Here is a 17,163-nt window from a genome sequence, read left to right on the forward strand (position 1 = left end):
CCTTAAACAGGTCTCAGACTGTGGTCACCAGTTGTCAGGAAAGAGAGTCAATTTACCTGCAAGAGATCTTCACTCAGGACTTCCGTTTTTTCAGCTCTACAAGGGAAAAACAAAAAAGTTAGTGGTGATGCAAACCAAAAAAAAATTTGATAACCAGCTACAAACCCAGGTGGCATCCCACCCAGAGAGACCCACATAGTGCACGCAGGGGTCAGGCTGTGGAGAGCACCCGGACATGTGTGGAGCTGCCCTGTAATGATTTATGAATATCGTGCATTGACCTGGTTATTGGGCTGGTCACTGTATATTGGGTTAAATCAACAAGGTTGCTGGGAAAAGAAGCAAGGGGAAACAATAGATTAAGCTAAGCCACTCCACAGTAAAGAATGACATGTCCAAACGGTCTTCATTCCACACAACCCGCCTCAGAAAAATCCTCTGTCTCTTTTGGCCCAGAACCATCTCAAACCAAGATCTATTGACACAGTGCAGCCAAGAGGATATGAGCACCATCCTTGCCAGAAGGCGTTGGAAATGGATTAGTCATGTGCTTTGGATGGAAACTGATTCCATCACCAGAGTAGCAATAAGATGGACACCTGAAGGCAAGCGAAAATGAGGCCACCCGAAAAAAACATGGCGAAGAGCTGTGGAAACTGAGCTGGAAAACCTGGGGCACAGCTGGGGACCCACTGAAAGACTTGCCAGAAACAGAGAGGAGTGGAGGAGCTTCCTTGCTGCCCTAAACGCCAGTGGCGTAATGGGAACATGATGATGACCCCACAGTAAGCACTAGAGAATTGTTACAGGACAATTGCAGAGCCACTGGCTCTGAGGGTTCTGGCTTGACCTCCTGGACCAGTTTGGACAAGCAGTTCCTAGGCTTTGGCCCTGATAAGAAGGGATCTCTGACTGGACAAAATGGGACTCTCTCTTTCCATGGGGGGTAGTTGTTGGAGAGCTTTTTGGGAAACAGAGTGACACAGGTACCTCCTGCGGGGTCTGAAGCGGCTGGACCTGAGGGGATGAGAGGTCTATAGGTAAGAAAGAGATACATGGTGACAGCTTATTGTTTTAAGATCTTTGCTTCTAAATGCTCTATCAATACTCTGGTTTATGCAGGCTGCCTGGTCACTGCATTGACCATGGTCACAGACTCCTGAAGGGAAGGACTGCATGTACCTGAACGCAGGCAGACCCGCTGGGTGAGCCTGGCTGATCCACAGAGTATGGTAGCCCAAGGCCTGGTCTAAGGGTGGGAAATTCGCATGCTTCCATCCCAGGAGACAGAAACGTCTGAGGCTGGACATCTGAGGGAGTGCACTGAGATACCAGAGGGGACAGCTCAGCCCATAACGATGACAAGTGCTACCCTGGAAACCACAGTCCAATCCTGTGTTTAGTGGGACACCGGGCTGTACTTCTGCTGCACTGGGGTCAGACTAAGGGGAGTGATATCTGCATGTCTTTTTAGGGGGAACAAAAGGAAACGCTTGAACACAATTCTTCAACCTCCCTTTCATTACAGGCTGAGCTAAAACACATCTCCGAACGCACCAAAGAGCTTCGAAGGAACTCTTGATGGGGCCACTCTGAGGTCACAGAATGGAGCCGAGCTGTCTTGGGAAGAATGATTCCGGCTCATGGAGGCAGCAAAGCAGCTTGGTCTCCGAAGCGTCATTGTGTCAGGCTGGAGGGAAGTGCCGAGCCCAGAGACACCTGATATTACAGTACAGTAAAGCTCCTTTCATGGGAGAACGCCAAAGCCCTTTTAAAACCATTGATGATTAAGCCCCTTGCGAGATAAAATATATCCCCATTTTGCAGATGGGGAAACTGAGGCACAGAGAGGCAAAGTGACTCGCCCAAGGTCCCAGAGCGAGTTAGTTGCATAGTACAAGCTGGGTTGTGCCAGCATTATTCTCTTGTCCCTCAAAACAGCTCTCCCAAAACACCCACCTCCGTGCACTAACAGAGAAAGGCTGGCAGTCATTCTCCTGCAAGTTGATAAATACCAACTGCTGGAATTTATCTTTTACATCTTCTCGGACTCTGCATTCCCGTGGCCTACAGCACAGTTCTGTAAAAAACACATGCGGTAAACCACAGCAGTGGGTGGTTCCTCACTCAAACCTGCATAGGGAGCTCCCAGGAACCATGGCAGGGAAGAAGAATGCAGAACCCATGGGCTGAAATGAGCCTTGCTAAACCCTATTTCCCTTGCTACCACTGATGGGTGGCCTGCAGGAAAGGAGTCAATGAGTTTCCATCAGACGTCCACATGCCACGATAGCAGTTTGCACTGTGGGGCATCTCAGCAGGAAGGCCAAACATTGAGTAACACCTCATCACTAGAGAGGACCCCTGCAGAGGAAGGCAGGTTGGAAGGGCAGCAGATGCCCTGCCCATGCCATAGTGGTCTTGGGGTCAAACAGAGGGAGGCCAAAATTCAGCCACTTCACCATCACTAAGCTCAATATTCAGAAAGAGAACAAGCCCCGCATGGGCTGCTGGCCTGTCTCCCCTGCCCAGGCAGGGCTAAAGCCACATTCAGAGTCTGTGCAAGCCCTTCCTTCGGGACAAAGCTTACTCTTCCAACAAAGCAAAGCTACTCCTCTGACCAGTGCAGGCTGCAGGGGCTCCTTCCCCTCATCCTGGGCCTGTCCCAGGAGCCAACCTCCTCCCTGCAACTCTTCCTTCAGCTCAGCCCATCAGGCCTCTGTAGAAATCACCTGACCTCTTCCCAGCTGGGTCTGATAATCCCCAGCAGGCCCAAACACTTCAACTCATAGACTTTAAGACCAGGAGGGAACATCCTGACCATCTAGTCTGACTTCCTGCCCATTGCACCACTGACTCTAGTTCAAACCAGTCAGTGATCTGTGCCCCATGCTGCAGAGTAAGGCAAAAAACCTCCAGGCTCTCTGCCAATCTGACCGGGGAAAATTCCTTTCCAACCCCAAATATGGAGATGAATTAGACCCTGAGCAGGTCAGTAAGACCCACCAGGCTGACACCTGGGAAATAATCCTCTGTAGTAACTAAAAGCCCTCCCCAGCTAGTGTCCCATCTCTGGCCTTTGGGGATATTTACTGCTAGCAGTCACAGACTGGCTTCACGCAATTGTAGGCAGTCACATCGTATCATCCTCTCCATAAACATATCCAGCTCAGTCCTGAAGCCAGTTAGGTTTTTTGTCCCCACTGCTCCCCTTGGGAGGCTGTTCCAGAACTTCACTCCCCTGATGGTTAGAAACCTTCCTCTAATTTCAAGTCTAAACTTCCTAGTGTCCAGTTTACATCCATTTGTTCTTATGTCCAAATCGGTGGTTAACTTAAATATTCCCCCCATCCCACCCCCAGGATTTATCCCTCTGATGTATTTATAGAGAGCAATCCTATCTCTCCTCAGCCTTCATTTGGCTAGGCTAAAGAAGCCAAGCTCCTTGAGTCTCCTTTCATAAGGCAGGTTTCCCATTCCCCTGATCATCCTAGAAGCCCTTCTCTGCACCTGTTCCAGTTTGAATTAATCTTTCTTGAACATGGGAGACCAGAACTGCACACAGTATTCCAGATGAGGTCTCACCAGTGCCTTGTATAATGGTACTAACACTTCCTTATTGCTAGTGGAAATATCTCGCCTGATGCATCCTAGGACTACATTAGCCTTTTTCACAGCTGCATCACATTGGCAGCTCATAGTCATCCTGTAAAAACAATACAGCCAGGTCTTTCTCCTTCTCTGTCGCTTCTAACTGATACATCCCCAGCTTATAGCACAAATTCTTGTTCTTAGTCCCCAAGTCCATGCACTAGCACTTTGTACTATTTCATCCCATTTCTATTACTCCAGTTTTCAGGACCCTCCAAATCTTCTTGTATGACAGTCTGGTTCTCCTCCATGTTAACCATACCTCCTAACTTTGTGTCATCTGCAAATTTTATTAGAATTCTCCCACTTTTTGTGCCAAAGTCATGAATGAAAACATTAAATAAGATTGGTCTGCAAGCTTTATCAGTGATGATTTTATGTTTTCTTCTAGGTCACGGATAAAAATGCTAAATAGCACAGGGCCTAGAAACACTAGAAACACACTCACTCAACAATTCCCCATTTTCAATTATGGTTTGAGACTTATCAGCCATTTTTGTTCTGTTTAATACGTTCCGTTTTATATCGTTCTAGCTTTGTAATCAAAGTGTTGTGTGGTATTAAGTGAAATGTCTTAAAGTCTATTATATCAACTCAATTACCTTTAGCCCACCAACCAAAACAGCGTTTACTCTTTTCTACTGTCGTTCCGCTTGTTCTAAGACAACTTGCTACATGTTGCTTTCCCTTCAACTGCACAGAGCTAAGAGCTGTGTTTCATTGCAAGCCAGAGCTGTCTCTTACTAGCCACTCCTTTAAGTACAAGAGAAGGCAATTTAACCCACCCCCTGGCTTTAAACATTTTGGACTCAACGTTGAATAGTCTTAATGCTATTGCTGTTTCTTTCTAGCTTAAGTAATCGAAGTCATAGGGCTGGGTTAGTCAGAAGTAACCACAGAACACACTCAGTGCTGGCCTCTTTCCTCTTCACTCCAGCAGAACAACCCTATTTGTTTATTGAGGTTTCCTCAGAAACCATTTCATCTTGGGTTTTTTGAATAGAATACAGTCTCTCACACTGTCCTTACCATTGTGACACGACACCGAAGTGCAAAACTATTCATGAATGGTAAATTGCCCCTATAGTTGAGGCTGCATTTATAACTAGTTATAGTTGGTTTCAGAGTAGCAGCCGTGTTAGTCTGTATCTGCAAAAAGAACAAGAGTACTTGTGGCACCTTAGAGACTAACAAATTTATTTCAGCATGAGCTTTCGTGAGCTACAGCTCACTTCTTCAGATGCACAGAATGGAACACACAGACAGGAGATATTTATACATACAGAGAACATGAAAAGGTGGAAGTATGCATACCAACAGGAAGAGTCTAATCAATTGAGATGAGCTATCGTCAGCAGAGGAAAAAAAACTTTTGAAGTGATAATTAAGATGACCCATAGAAGGTGTGAGGAGAACTTAACATAGGGAAATAGATTCAATTAGTGTAATGACCCAGCCATTCCCAGTCTCTGTTAAGGCCTGAGTTAATTGTGTCTAATTTGCATATTAATTCGAGTTCAGCAGTCTCTCTTTGGAGTCTGTTTTTGAAGTTTTCTTGTTGCAAAACTGCCACCTTCAAGTCTGTCACTGAGTGGTTAGACAGGTTGAAGTGTTTTCCCCCCACTGGTTTTTGAATGTTATGATTCCTGATGTCTGATTTGTGTCCATTCATTCTTTTGCAAAGAGACTGTCCGGTTTGGCCAATGTACATGGCAGAGGGGCATTGCTGGCACATGATGGCATATATCACGTTGGTAGATGTGCAGGTGAACAAACCCCTGATGGCGTGGCTGATATGATTAGGTCCTATGATGGTGTCACTTGAATCAATATGTGGACAGAGCTGGCATCGGGCTTTGTTGCAAGGATAGGTTCCTGGGTTAGTGTTTATGCTGTACGGTGTGTGGCTGCTGGTGAGTATTTGTTTCAGGTTGGGAGGCTGTCTATAAGCGAGGACTGGCCTGTCTCTCAGGATCTGTGAGAGTGAGGGATCATCTTTCAGGATAGGTTGTAGATCTTCGATGATGCGCTGGAGAGGTTTTAGTTGGGGGCTGGAGGTGATGGCTAGTGGCGTTCTGTTATTTTCTTTGTTGAGCCTGTCCTGTAGTAGGTGGCTTCTGGGTACTCTTCTGGCTCTGTCAATCTGTGTTTTTACTTCAGCAGGTGGGTATTGTAGTTTTAAGAATGCTTGACAGAGACCTTGTAGGTGTTCATCTCTGTTTGAGGGATTGGAGCAAATATGGTTGTATCTTAGAGCTTGGCTGTAGACAATGGATCGTGTGGTGAGTCCTGGATGGAAGCTGGAGGCATGAAGGTAAGTATAGCGGTCAGTGGGTTTCTGGTATAGGGTGGTGATTATGTGACCATCGCTTATTAGCACAGTAGTGTCTAGGAAATGGACCGCTTGTGTGGATTGATCTAGGCTGAGGTTGATGGTGGGATGGAAATTGTTAAAATCACGGTGGAATTCCTCGAGGGGTGCTTTTCCATGAGTCCAGATGATGAAGATGTCATCAATGCAATGCAAGTAGAGTAGGGGCGTTAGGGAACGAGAGCTAAGGAAGCGTTGTTCTAAGTCAGCCATAAAGATGTTGGCATACTGTGGGGCCATGCGGGTACCCATAGCAGTGCCACTGACTCTTGAAGATATATATTGTCCCCAAATGTGAAATAGTTGTGGGTGAGGACAAAGTCACAAAGTTCAGCCACTAGGTTAGCTGTGATGTTATCAGGGATACTATTCTTGATGGCTTGTAATCCATCTTTGTGTGGACATTCTTGCCCTGCCTTGCCATGAAGGGCCCTGCATTTCATTCTATATGGGTATAGCTACACGCTTTTCTGAACCCTTTTGGTTAGGCTAAACAAGCCAAGCTCCTTAAGTCTTCTCTCGTAAGGTAGGTTTTCCATTTCCCTGATCGTCCTAGCAGTCTTTCTCCGCACCTGTTACACTGCGATGTTCGCTCCATCTCAAATAACATACATTAGCATTGGAAAAAGTACAGAGAAGGGCAACAAAAATGATTAAGGGTTGGGAACAGCTTCCATATGAGGAGAGACGTAAAAGACTGGACTATTCAGTTTAGAAGAGAGACGACTAAGGGGAGATATGATTGACACATGTCTATACAATCATGAATGGTTTGAAGAACGTTAACAGAGAAGTGTTATTTACCCCTTCACATAACAGAAGAACCAGGGACAATTAATTTAATAGGCAGGAAGTTTAAAACAAACAAAAGGAAGCATTTCTTCACACAACGCACAATCAACCTGTGGAACTCGTAGCCAGGGGATGTTGTGAAGGCCAAAAGTATAACTGGGTTCAAAAATGAATTAGATACGTTCTTGGAGAATAGGTTAATCAGTAGCTATTAATCAAGAAGGTTAGGGATGCAACCCCATTCTCTGGGTGTCCTTAAACCTCTGATTGCTGGAAGCTGGGACTGGAAAACAGGGGGTGGATCACTCTACAAATTACCTTATTCTGTTCATTCCCTAAAAAGCATCTGACATTGGCCACTGTCGATGGATAGAATGCTGGGCTAGGTGGACCATTGCTCTGACCCAGTATGGCTATCATATCTGAATGAAGATCTGACCAGAATATGAAACACCCCCCATAAAGCTTATTTTAATTAATTCACGGTTTGGCAAATGCACTCATCAATGGGGTGAAAGAATTTGTGAGTGGGGCTTAGCTAGAAGAAACAACAGGATTTAAAATTTGTTGGTAAAATAAAATAAAATAAAAGGTCTGATTCTGATCTAGCTGCCATTGTTTTCACAGACTTCCTGATACACACCAGTGAGGGAAGATTCAGGTCCGAAGTGTGTAGTCCTTACAAGGAAACCCTTCTGAATGTGTCCCAGTGCAGTGCTGTTTTCCTGAGCCTGAAGACTGTTGGACATGAGATTTGAATGGTCTTCATGCATCTCAACAGCATGTTAGCTCTGAAAAGTTAGCCCCTCACCCCAAGCTTTACTTCTCCCAACCACTATATATCGGCTAAACCCACCCTTCATCAGCTCTCCCCAAACCGTAGAGCAGGGATTGGCAACCTTTGGCATGCGGCCTGTCAGGAAAATCTGCTGGCAGGCCGGGACGGTTTGTTTACCTGCAGCGTCCGCAGGTTCGGCAGATCGCAGCTCCCACTTGCCGCGGTTCCCCATTCCAGGTCAATGGGGGCTGTGGGAAGTGGCGGGGGCCAACGGATGTGCTGGCCGCCACTTCCCACAGTCCTCACTGGCCTGGAGAGGTGAACCGCGGCCAGTGGGAGCTGCGATCGACTGAACCTGCGGACGCGGCAGGTAAACAAACCGTCCTGGCCTGCCAGCGGATTTCCCTGCCCCAATCCCTGTCCCAGAGCCATGTCACACTTTGGTGCCGAGAAGCTTAAATGTCCTGGTAACACACTGGCGTATTTGTCAAGGGCTGAATTAATTTATGGCTCCCTGAACAGTTTTCAATGTCAAAGAAAAAAGAAACATTTGCCTCTTCAAGGACACTGCAGAACAACATGCAACCTCCACTGATACCAGCTGCTAAGTCAGCAGCTGGCTTCCAAGCTCCGAACATGAGCACTGATTATGGCACTGGAACCTCTGAGACAATCTCCTAGCTCTAGGCTAACACGGTGCAGAGATCTGCAGGCTCCTAGCTTGGGATACCTATCCCTGGGATTTATTATGGGCCAGTGAGGCATTCAGTGCTACACAAGAGGCAAATAAAGACAGCCTCTGTCCTATCAAGCTTACAGGCTAAGGGACAGATCTGGGGAAGGTAAGTAGTACAGAGGAAGCCCAGATTGAGACTTGTTTATCCTCACCCCTTCTCTCTGCCTTCCTAGTGATGATGTCGGGGTGACTCAGTGGGTTGGGGTTTATGCAGAAGAAGTCTTTCTGCTGGCGGGATCTGAATAGGAAGGCTGGGGCCCGACGCTTTGGGGGTGGAACCGAAAGGAAACATACGAGAGGCAGAAGGAAGCTGTGAGCAAGAAAAGGAAGCCCCACAAAGGACTGAAGCATCAGCCCCTTTGCCACCATGTCCCAGTATGCAACAAAATGAGACAGCACTTCAAACCATGGGCCCATCCAGTCACCGATCTGCCACTTGCTAAAGAAACATGCTGGGCTTTCTAAACAATGGGGCCCTTTCGCTTGGCGGGTCATCACGTCTCAGTTTGATTTTGCAAACACAGAGGCAGAAGTCGGATGCCTCTGATGCTGCATCTGATTCACAGAGCATGACAGCTCCAGACGAGCTCTCCATTTACAGCCCCATCAGGCGGTACAGTCAGTGTGTCGGTGTTAGGAGAAGAGGCAAGGCCATCCAATGGTTTGGGTCACGCTAGCTGCAATTGGCGAAAAGGGTCCTTCCCTTTGGGGACTGCAGATATCCCCAAAACTTCTAACCATGCTGTAAGTATCACAGATGTATTTATGCCTTGGGAATGCATCTGTGTATGTTCCCCACCTGATACTCAATATAGCAAAGAATGGAAAGCGTATAAAAAGGTGGACTATGCACCTAGCCTGAACCTGAAAAATGAAGCATTCCCCAGCAGGAACAAACACTTAGCTACCACCTGGACCATAATGTTCTTCATTTGTTTGACAGCGCCCCAAAATGGTGCTTTACAGAACAAAACAAAGCACACGGTTGCTAGCAGGAAGAACTTACGCTGTAACTGCAGATGTGTTACAATGTGTGGGGTGTGACAGACAATCGGCGGAATGTGGCAGGAGGAAGGACATTCAGAAAGATTGTGCTTATTGGCTTGGCAAGCGCACGAGCTGGTTCCATTCTGCTGCATGCACATTAGAGACATGCGCGTACTTAAAGGGGGTGAATTATTTTAGAATTGGAAAAGGTTCAGAAAAGGGCAACAAAAATTATTAGGAGTCTGAAATGGCTGCCATATGAAGAGAGATTAATAAAACTGGGACTTTTCAGCTTGGAAAAGAGACGACTAAGGGGGGATATGCCAGAGGTCTATAAAATCATGACTGATGTGGAGAAAGTAAAAAAAGGAAGTGACAGGGGATGGATCACTTGATGATTACCTGTTCTGTTCACTCCCTCTGGAGCACTTGGCATTGGCCACTGTCAGAAGACAGGATGCTGGGCTAGATGGACCTTTGGTCTAACCCAATGTGACGGGCTGGATCAGAGAACCCCCCTTGGGAGCTGCCAAGTGATGTGCCAAGACTACTACTGCCCCTGCTTTCCTGCCCTGTCAGCTTAGGACTTCAGTGCCCTGCCTGGTTTGAGCCAGACCCACTAGCCTGCTGCAAACCCAGACCCATGTTCCCTAACAGCTGTAGGCTTGACCGAAAGCAGCTTACTCTGATGCACAATTCCCAACGGGGTCTAAACCCAAATATATCCATTTTACCCTGTATAAAGCTTATGCAGGGTAAACTCATAAATTGTTCGCCCTCTATAACACCGATAGAGAGAGATGCACAGCTGTTCCCCACCCCCAGGTATTAATACATACTCTGGGTTAACTAATAAATAAAAAGTGATTTTATTAAATACAGAGTAGGATTTAAGTTGTTCCAAGTAGTAACAGACAGAACAAAGTGAATTACCAAGTAAAATAAAATAAAACACACCAGTCTATGTCTAATCCAACTGAATACAGATAAAATCCTCACCAGTTCCAGAAAGCTTCCTTTTACAGACTAATCTCCTTTCAGTCTGGGTCCAGAAATCACTCAGACCCTTTGCAGTCACTGTCCTTTGTTCCAGTTTCTTTCAGGTATCTTTGGGGGTGGAGAGGCTCCCTCTTTAGCCAGCTGAAGACAAAATGGAGAGGTCTTCCCTGGGCTTAAATAGACTCTCTCTTGTGGGTGGAGACCCCCTTCTCTCTCCTATGCAAAGTCCAGTTCCAAGATGGAGTTCTGAAGTCACCTGGGCAAGTCACATGTCCATGCACGACTCACAGTTTTTACAGGTAGAAGCCATTGCCCACATGGTATCTTGAATGTCTCCGAGAAGACTTCTTATGTGGATTGGAGCATTCCAAGATGCATTGTTCCTTAAGTGCTTCCTGATTGGGCACTTAACTTTGCAAATTCCTTTCTCCAGGAACTGACCAAATGCTCTACTAAGGTTATTTAGAAATCAAGCCAGTACATGGCCAATATGCATAACTTTGAGTACAAAAATTATACATGCATATAAATGGGATTAATAGATTCACTAGATTATAACCTTTACATGGGTATGTTACAAGGCATATGTGGCACCGAACATATTCCAGTTATGTCATATATATTCATAAGCATATTTCCATAAAGCCTTATGGGATACATAGTCGCACCCAGTATGCCTGTTCTTATGTGAATTCACTGATGCAAGGATTTGAACGGTGATGGACTGCTGAGCAGGGACTGGGAAGATATGCATAATGTAAAGGGGAACACGGAACTCCCCTAAGAAGGATCACATGTGTGAGTCAGTGTGCAGGACTGGCCTCTTGGATTGCAAGGTTTATATTTCGGAAGGGGAAATTTGGGGTACTCCAAAAGCCAACACTGCAGACTCTGGCCTCTTGCTGTGCACACACAACTTTGCACACAATTCATCTTCACTTATGTGTGCAAATGATACAACACAAGTTGTTGCTTTTAACCTAGAAAGCCTTAAGGAGATTGTGTCCTGTTTAATTCAGAGCCTGCCTGTCATAAACAGATAGTTAAGGGTTAATGTCTCTTTTACCTGTAAAGGGTTAACAAACAGTAAACCAAAAACACCTGACCAGAGGACCAATCAGGAAACAAGATACTTTAAAATCTCGGTGGAGGGAAGCCTTTGTTTGTGTTTTTTGGGTTTTGCTTTGTTCTCTCTGGATTCTGAGAGGGACCAGACATGTAAGCAGATTCCTCCAATCTTTCTGAAAAAATCTTTTCTGTTCTAATTTTAGTAAGTACCAGGAAAAGGCGAGTTTAGTCTTTTGATTGTTTTCTGTATTTGCAAATGTGTAGTTTGCTGGGAGTATTTTAAACTGTATATTGCTGGAGGGGGGAGGCTTCTCTCTAGTGTCTATAAGCTGAAAGACCCTGTAACTTTTACCATCTAAATTACAGAGACAACTTTTACTTTTTTTCTTTCTTTTTATTAAAAGTTTAGCTTTTTAAGACCTGTTTGATTTTTTCCCCTTGTTGAGGCTCAAGGGAATTGAGTCTACTTACCAGGAAATTGGTGAGAGACAGGGAGAGAGAAGGGAGGGGGGAAAGGTGGAATCCCTTTGTTTAGATTCACGGAGCTTGAATCTGTCTCTCTCTCCAGAATAGCCCAGGGAGGGAACGCCTGGAAGGGGGAGAAAAGGCGGGGGGGAACCTGATTTCTCTGTGTTGTGATTCAAGGAGTTTGAATCACGGTGATCTCCTAGTGTACCCAGGGCGGGAAAGATCTGGCAGGAAGAAAGGAGAAGGGGGGGAAATGGTTTATTCCCCTTTGTTGTAATACTCAAGGAATTTGGGTCTTGGGGTCCCCAGGGAAGGTTTTTGGGGGGACCAGAGTGCCCCAAAACACTATATATTTTTGGGTGGTGGCAGCTTATCAGATCTAAGCTGGTAATTAAGCTTAGAGGAATTCATGCTGGTATCCCATTTTTTGGACTCTTAGGTTCAGATTGGGGAATTATACCATGACACTGCCTCTCTGGATAAACGGAAGGGGCAGAACTGAGAGAATATAACATAAGAACAGCCATACTGGGTTAGACCAAACGTCCATCTAACCCAGTATCCTGTCTGCTGACAGTGACCAATGCCAGGTGCCCCAGAGGAAATGAACAGAACAGATAATCATCAAGTGATCCATTCCCAGCTTCTGGCAAACAGTGCCTAGGGACACCATCCCTGTCCATCCTAATAGCCATTGATGGACCTACCGTCTATGAATTTATCTAGTTCTTTTTTTGAACCATGCTATAGTCTTGGCCTTCACAACATCCTCTGGCAAGGAGTTCCACAGGTTGGCTGTGCGTTTTCATGAGAGTTCTCATGGTTTAGTTGTGCGAGGGCTGCTGGCAAGGATATTCTCAGCAAGGGTTTCCCCCACCTGTGCAGTCAGCTGTCCTCGCTGGTTCACTAAAGCTTAGATCTGCTGTCCCGCAGGTCAAACCAGGGGCGGAAGGGGAGAGACAAGGGGGTTTCGGTACTGAAGGCATCAAGAGGGATTTTTTTTAACATTCCGTTAATTGGACCTTGTTCCTTGTCGTTATTTTTTAACAAATGTACGTGCCCCCAGGACAGAAGCCTCCAGAGCACAGGATGTAAATTAAAATAAACAGAAGAGTTCTGAAAATAACGTGGGGGCTGATAAAGCATCTGTAGCATCACAACAATGCCAGGCTGTCTCTTTGTGAGGTGGTCAGGCTGAGCCACAACGCAATAATGGAATGACCATGCTGCATTGCAAGTGTCCTGCAAGGCAGAACAGCTGGAAGCAGCTGTACTAACTCAGACTCCAAAGGAATAACCACAGAAAGAATAATACATCCCCTCCTCCATCACTGCCACCCTTCCATAAATCAATGCAACTATCACCCGCCAGTCTTTCCAAAGGCAGAGCTTGCAGGTAGGATTCTTGCAGTCTGTGAACTGTGGAGATACAGGGGCTGACTCTCTTACACCAGTCTAAATCCATCGACTGCAGTGGGGTTGCTCCAGATTTTCACTAGTGCAAACAGAGAACCAGGCCCATAAGGCTAAATTGGACTCTGAGTTATATCTGTGTAGCCCCTTGTTGCTCATGAGCATTGAAGGCTGGACAGACCGATACATCCTACAAGCGAAAGCTACCGTGTATCCATAAAGAAGATGCTTCTATAACAAACACACGACGTTTGACCATGTTAAATGCTGCGCGCCTCCAGCCTCAGAGTGAACAAGGCACCAACTAATTCAAATCAACTCATGCTTTGCCTCCTCATGATTTATTGCTTAAAGAGCTGAAACAATTTCTGCTCACAGTGATGCCTATCTATACAGAAGCCGTGTTCAGCACATAACAGCATAGGATGATCACTAGAAAGTTTTCATTTGAGGATCTCAAGGCACTTTGCAAATGTAAAGGAAGCCTCAGACACCAGATATCCTCTATAATAGGGCTTTTCCCTTAGGAGAGGCATAAAGGGGTTAACTGACTTGCCCAAGGTCACCCAATGACAGTGGCAGAGAATAAAAATCTGCTGTGAAATCCTGATTCCACTGAAGCTAATGGCAAAATTATCACTGGACTTCAATAAAGTCAGGGTTTCCCTCCAGGAGTCCTGACCCCCACTCCCCCTGCTTTATCCTGAAGTAATGCTACAATTGGTTTGATACTAGAATTAAACAAAAATATCCAAGACACATCGCGCAATTTAAGCTGTAAGGTCTATCACAGCATCCAAATTCCTTAAGGTTGATTTGGTCAGTTGATCTTGGCCCTCTAAGGATTGTGACTGATGTGATTTTTAAGCATAAGCAGCAGACATTTAAAAAATGTCCCATGCTCCTGGAAAATTTGGATTTTTCAGCAGAAATTCAGAAATGGAAATATTTTTTAGTGGGAAATGCTGCCACGGTGCCTCATGGGAGTTGTAGTTTGGGTGTCTCATGCTCCCATCCTTCCTTATAGATCAGACTCCTGTGTTGGTCTACATCTCCCATGATGCACCACAGTCTCCCTTCTTGGAAAGGGAGGTACATCACGGGAGTTCCTAGCCATAATGCAAGATGGGAGATGTAGTCCAACTGGGTAGCCTTGCCCAGAGAGAAAATAGGGACATCAGGCAACCAAACTACAACTCCCATGAGGCACCAGGACAGCATTTCCACATCAAAATGTATCAGTTTTCAGCTAAAATATTTTGTTTTTCCAAGTACAAAAATGAAAATATTCCGGGAAAGCAGGCCTTCTTGTGAACAATTTAATTCAGGCAGAAATCCAATTTTCCACTCAAAACAATTTTGACGGAAAAATTTTGACGAGCTCCCTGGCTCAGAGCCTGCTGCTCCCTGATGCCATGGTGCTGCAGGAGCTCAGAGAGCTGTTACAGCACACTGCAGCAGACCATGCGCCCAAACGCACCAGCAAAAAGGTGGGCTGTTAGTAAGTTGTTCCCCCATGCTTTGCTGTGCTGTGTCTCACGACCATGTCACCAGTTGATATCACTCGTCCATGCTCTTTATCATCCCTAATCACAGATCATAAACAGGAGCTGCACTGTTACAAATATTTTAAGCTTACTGCATGCCACATTCTAAGCTAACGTACTTTCACTTACTTTTATAAAGCTGTCCCCTGATAAGAATAAAGACAAACAGCAGCATCGCAATGCTCAGCTCTGATAGGGAGAATCCTCTGCGATCCAATCTAAGCATAACGCTTCAAATATGGTTTATGTACAAAACCAAACTAAGTTTACAATCCCGAAATTCAACCTCTAGTTTAGAGCGCCTCAGTTATCCTGTTCAACTGGAGCCTGCTCTGACTGCCTCGTGTTATGACACAGATGTTCTCCATGCCACGTCCAGCATGGGCACCGATACAGCAAAGCAGCTAATGCCAACAAGGTAATCTGAATCGCTATGCAAGCACCTTCTACATTTAGAGCACAAAGACCTCCAGTTAACAAAGCAGCGGGGCTGGATGGCTAGTGGAATCACTCACAGAGTCGATCACCCAGAGGAGTTAATGGCTCCAACACAGCCTGGGCTGGTAGCGACCAGATGTTTGGTGCCCTATGCGAAATATGTTGGAGTTCTTCAGTGGGAGTTGCATTAATGTACTTAGGGGCAGAGTGGCCCAGGGGAAATAAGATTAGACAATAAGAACCACATGGACCAATGGCAGTCGTATCCTTTGTTGAAGATATATCATTGAGGAGGAATAAGGAAACCCACTTTCCATTCCCTGGGCCCACTTGGGCTTCCCTGCCCAGGACCATTCAGACATTCTAAATTATTATTTGTATACCCATGCTCACAGGCGCAGGACCCCAGTGTGCAGTGCATACAAACAGCTCATGTGTGGAGTCCTGCCTCAGAGTCACAGCCACAAAAATATGGGACACTGTACAGCCACACGCTCTCAGCACATCAGGAATCCACATTGGATAGGGCGCTCCTCTTCTCGGGCCAAACTCCAGATTACAGAATCCATATCTCGGACATCAGAGTAGATTCCAGCTGGCAAACTGCAGGTGTTAGAACACATTGCAACATAACTGGCAAAGCACTTCCACTGGGCACAGCGAAAACTTCAGATTTGCTCCCTGCAAAAAGCAAGGTTGACTTCAGGGAATTCTCTGACTACCAGGGGCTGAATACACAAAGCAACTTAAGCCTGAGCTGCTGCTTATTGGCACAACATACAAAGCCATCAATTAATCCATTTAGGTAACAAATTAAACACCACCATTATCTATTTATCTACTTATCGGGCTATCATAAACCTTTCTAAAGGTGCAGAAGTGTGAATGTTTAAATTAAACTCACCCAGACAATCTCCTGGATAAGCAAGCAGTGGAGTAAAGAATCCACAACTAATTTAATAGCACTAATTACAGCACATTGGATTAGATCTTTCATACACCTGCACAAATACAGGCTGTAAAATGGTGGGGTGGAGGGTCGGGGGGGGGGGGGAGTAGAGAATGAATAACAGATGATTGCAGTTTGCACAGTGTCAAAAGTCCTTTAACTTCTCTCTCAACACAGCAACACTTATGTTAATACAACAGTAAAGTTGCACAGCTACAACAATAAAAGAAATCCAAAAATTAAGGTTGCACTCACAAACTATTTTCTGTTTCTGCTTTCCTTCTCAATGCAGTTTACTGCATTTGTGCTTTGCAGTTAAATATTTACCATACAATCAGTGGCGGATTAATGATTTTGCCGCTCCTAGGCCCAGGGTTTTTCACTGCCCCAAGATCGAAAGTCCCGAAGCCAAAAAGAACTCCAAGAAAGGCTGAAGTGCTGAAGGGAAAAAAAACCAAACCAAACAAAACAAAAACCCTTCAGAGAGCACAAGTGCCGCCCCCGCAAATTTGTTGGCCTAGGCGATAATACACCGCTGCATACAATATACGGGACAGGCAACATGGCTGTAAGAACTTTATCTTCTGCATTTCTTTAAAAGCTTGAGCATCTTTACACTGGTGTAACATGACTGGCTTAAACGTGAGATCAGAATCAGACTCAGATATTTATTTATTTATTTATTTGCTTCTAATTCCTCTCTCATCTGTTCTCTCCCCAACACTCCCAGACATGCACACACTCTTATTTCTTTATCTATTACTTCTCATGCTCAGTGCTGGTGCACAGGGTGGAAATGGTTCTCTTCCATCCCTCTCTGTCACTGGCTGCTGCTTCTCTCTGCTCTGTGGTGCTGAGACTGACTGTTCTGCCCTCCTTGCTAAGGTTCTGAAGGTTTCTCTTGGGTAGCCTCATTTCCTCACCTCAGTTGGGCTCCACTCGACAGTTTCAGGAGGAAGACTGTGT

At 45.5% G+C, this 17,163-nt stretch overlaps 1 protein-coding gene across 6 annotated transcripts in view; it reads right to left on the reverse strand.

Moving 5' to 3' along the window:
- The window catches only part of ARHGAP44 (Rho GTPase activating protein 44), a 173,752-nt gene that overhangs the window by 74,551 nt on the left and 82,038 nt on the right, over positions 1–17,163 (reverse strand). For all 6 annotated transcript variants that reach the window (XM_030534516.1, XM_030534518.1, XM_030534515.1 and 3 more), the window contains exon 2: positions 57–96. In XM_030534516.1, the coding sequence (XP_030390376.1) occupies positions 57–96 (40 nt within the window). The remainder of the gene's footprint in view (positions 1–56; positions 97–17,163) is intronic.

The sequence above is a fragment of the Gopherus evgoodei genome, chromosome 15 (assembly GCF_007399415.2).
Source record: "Gopherus evgoodei ecotype Sinaloan lineage chromosome 15, rGopEvg1_v1.p, whole genome shotgun sequence".
NCBI classification, from domain to species: Eukaryota; Metazoa; Chordata; order Testudines; family Testudinidae; genus Gopherus; species Gopherus evgoodei.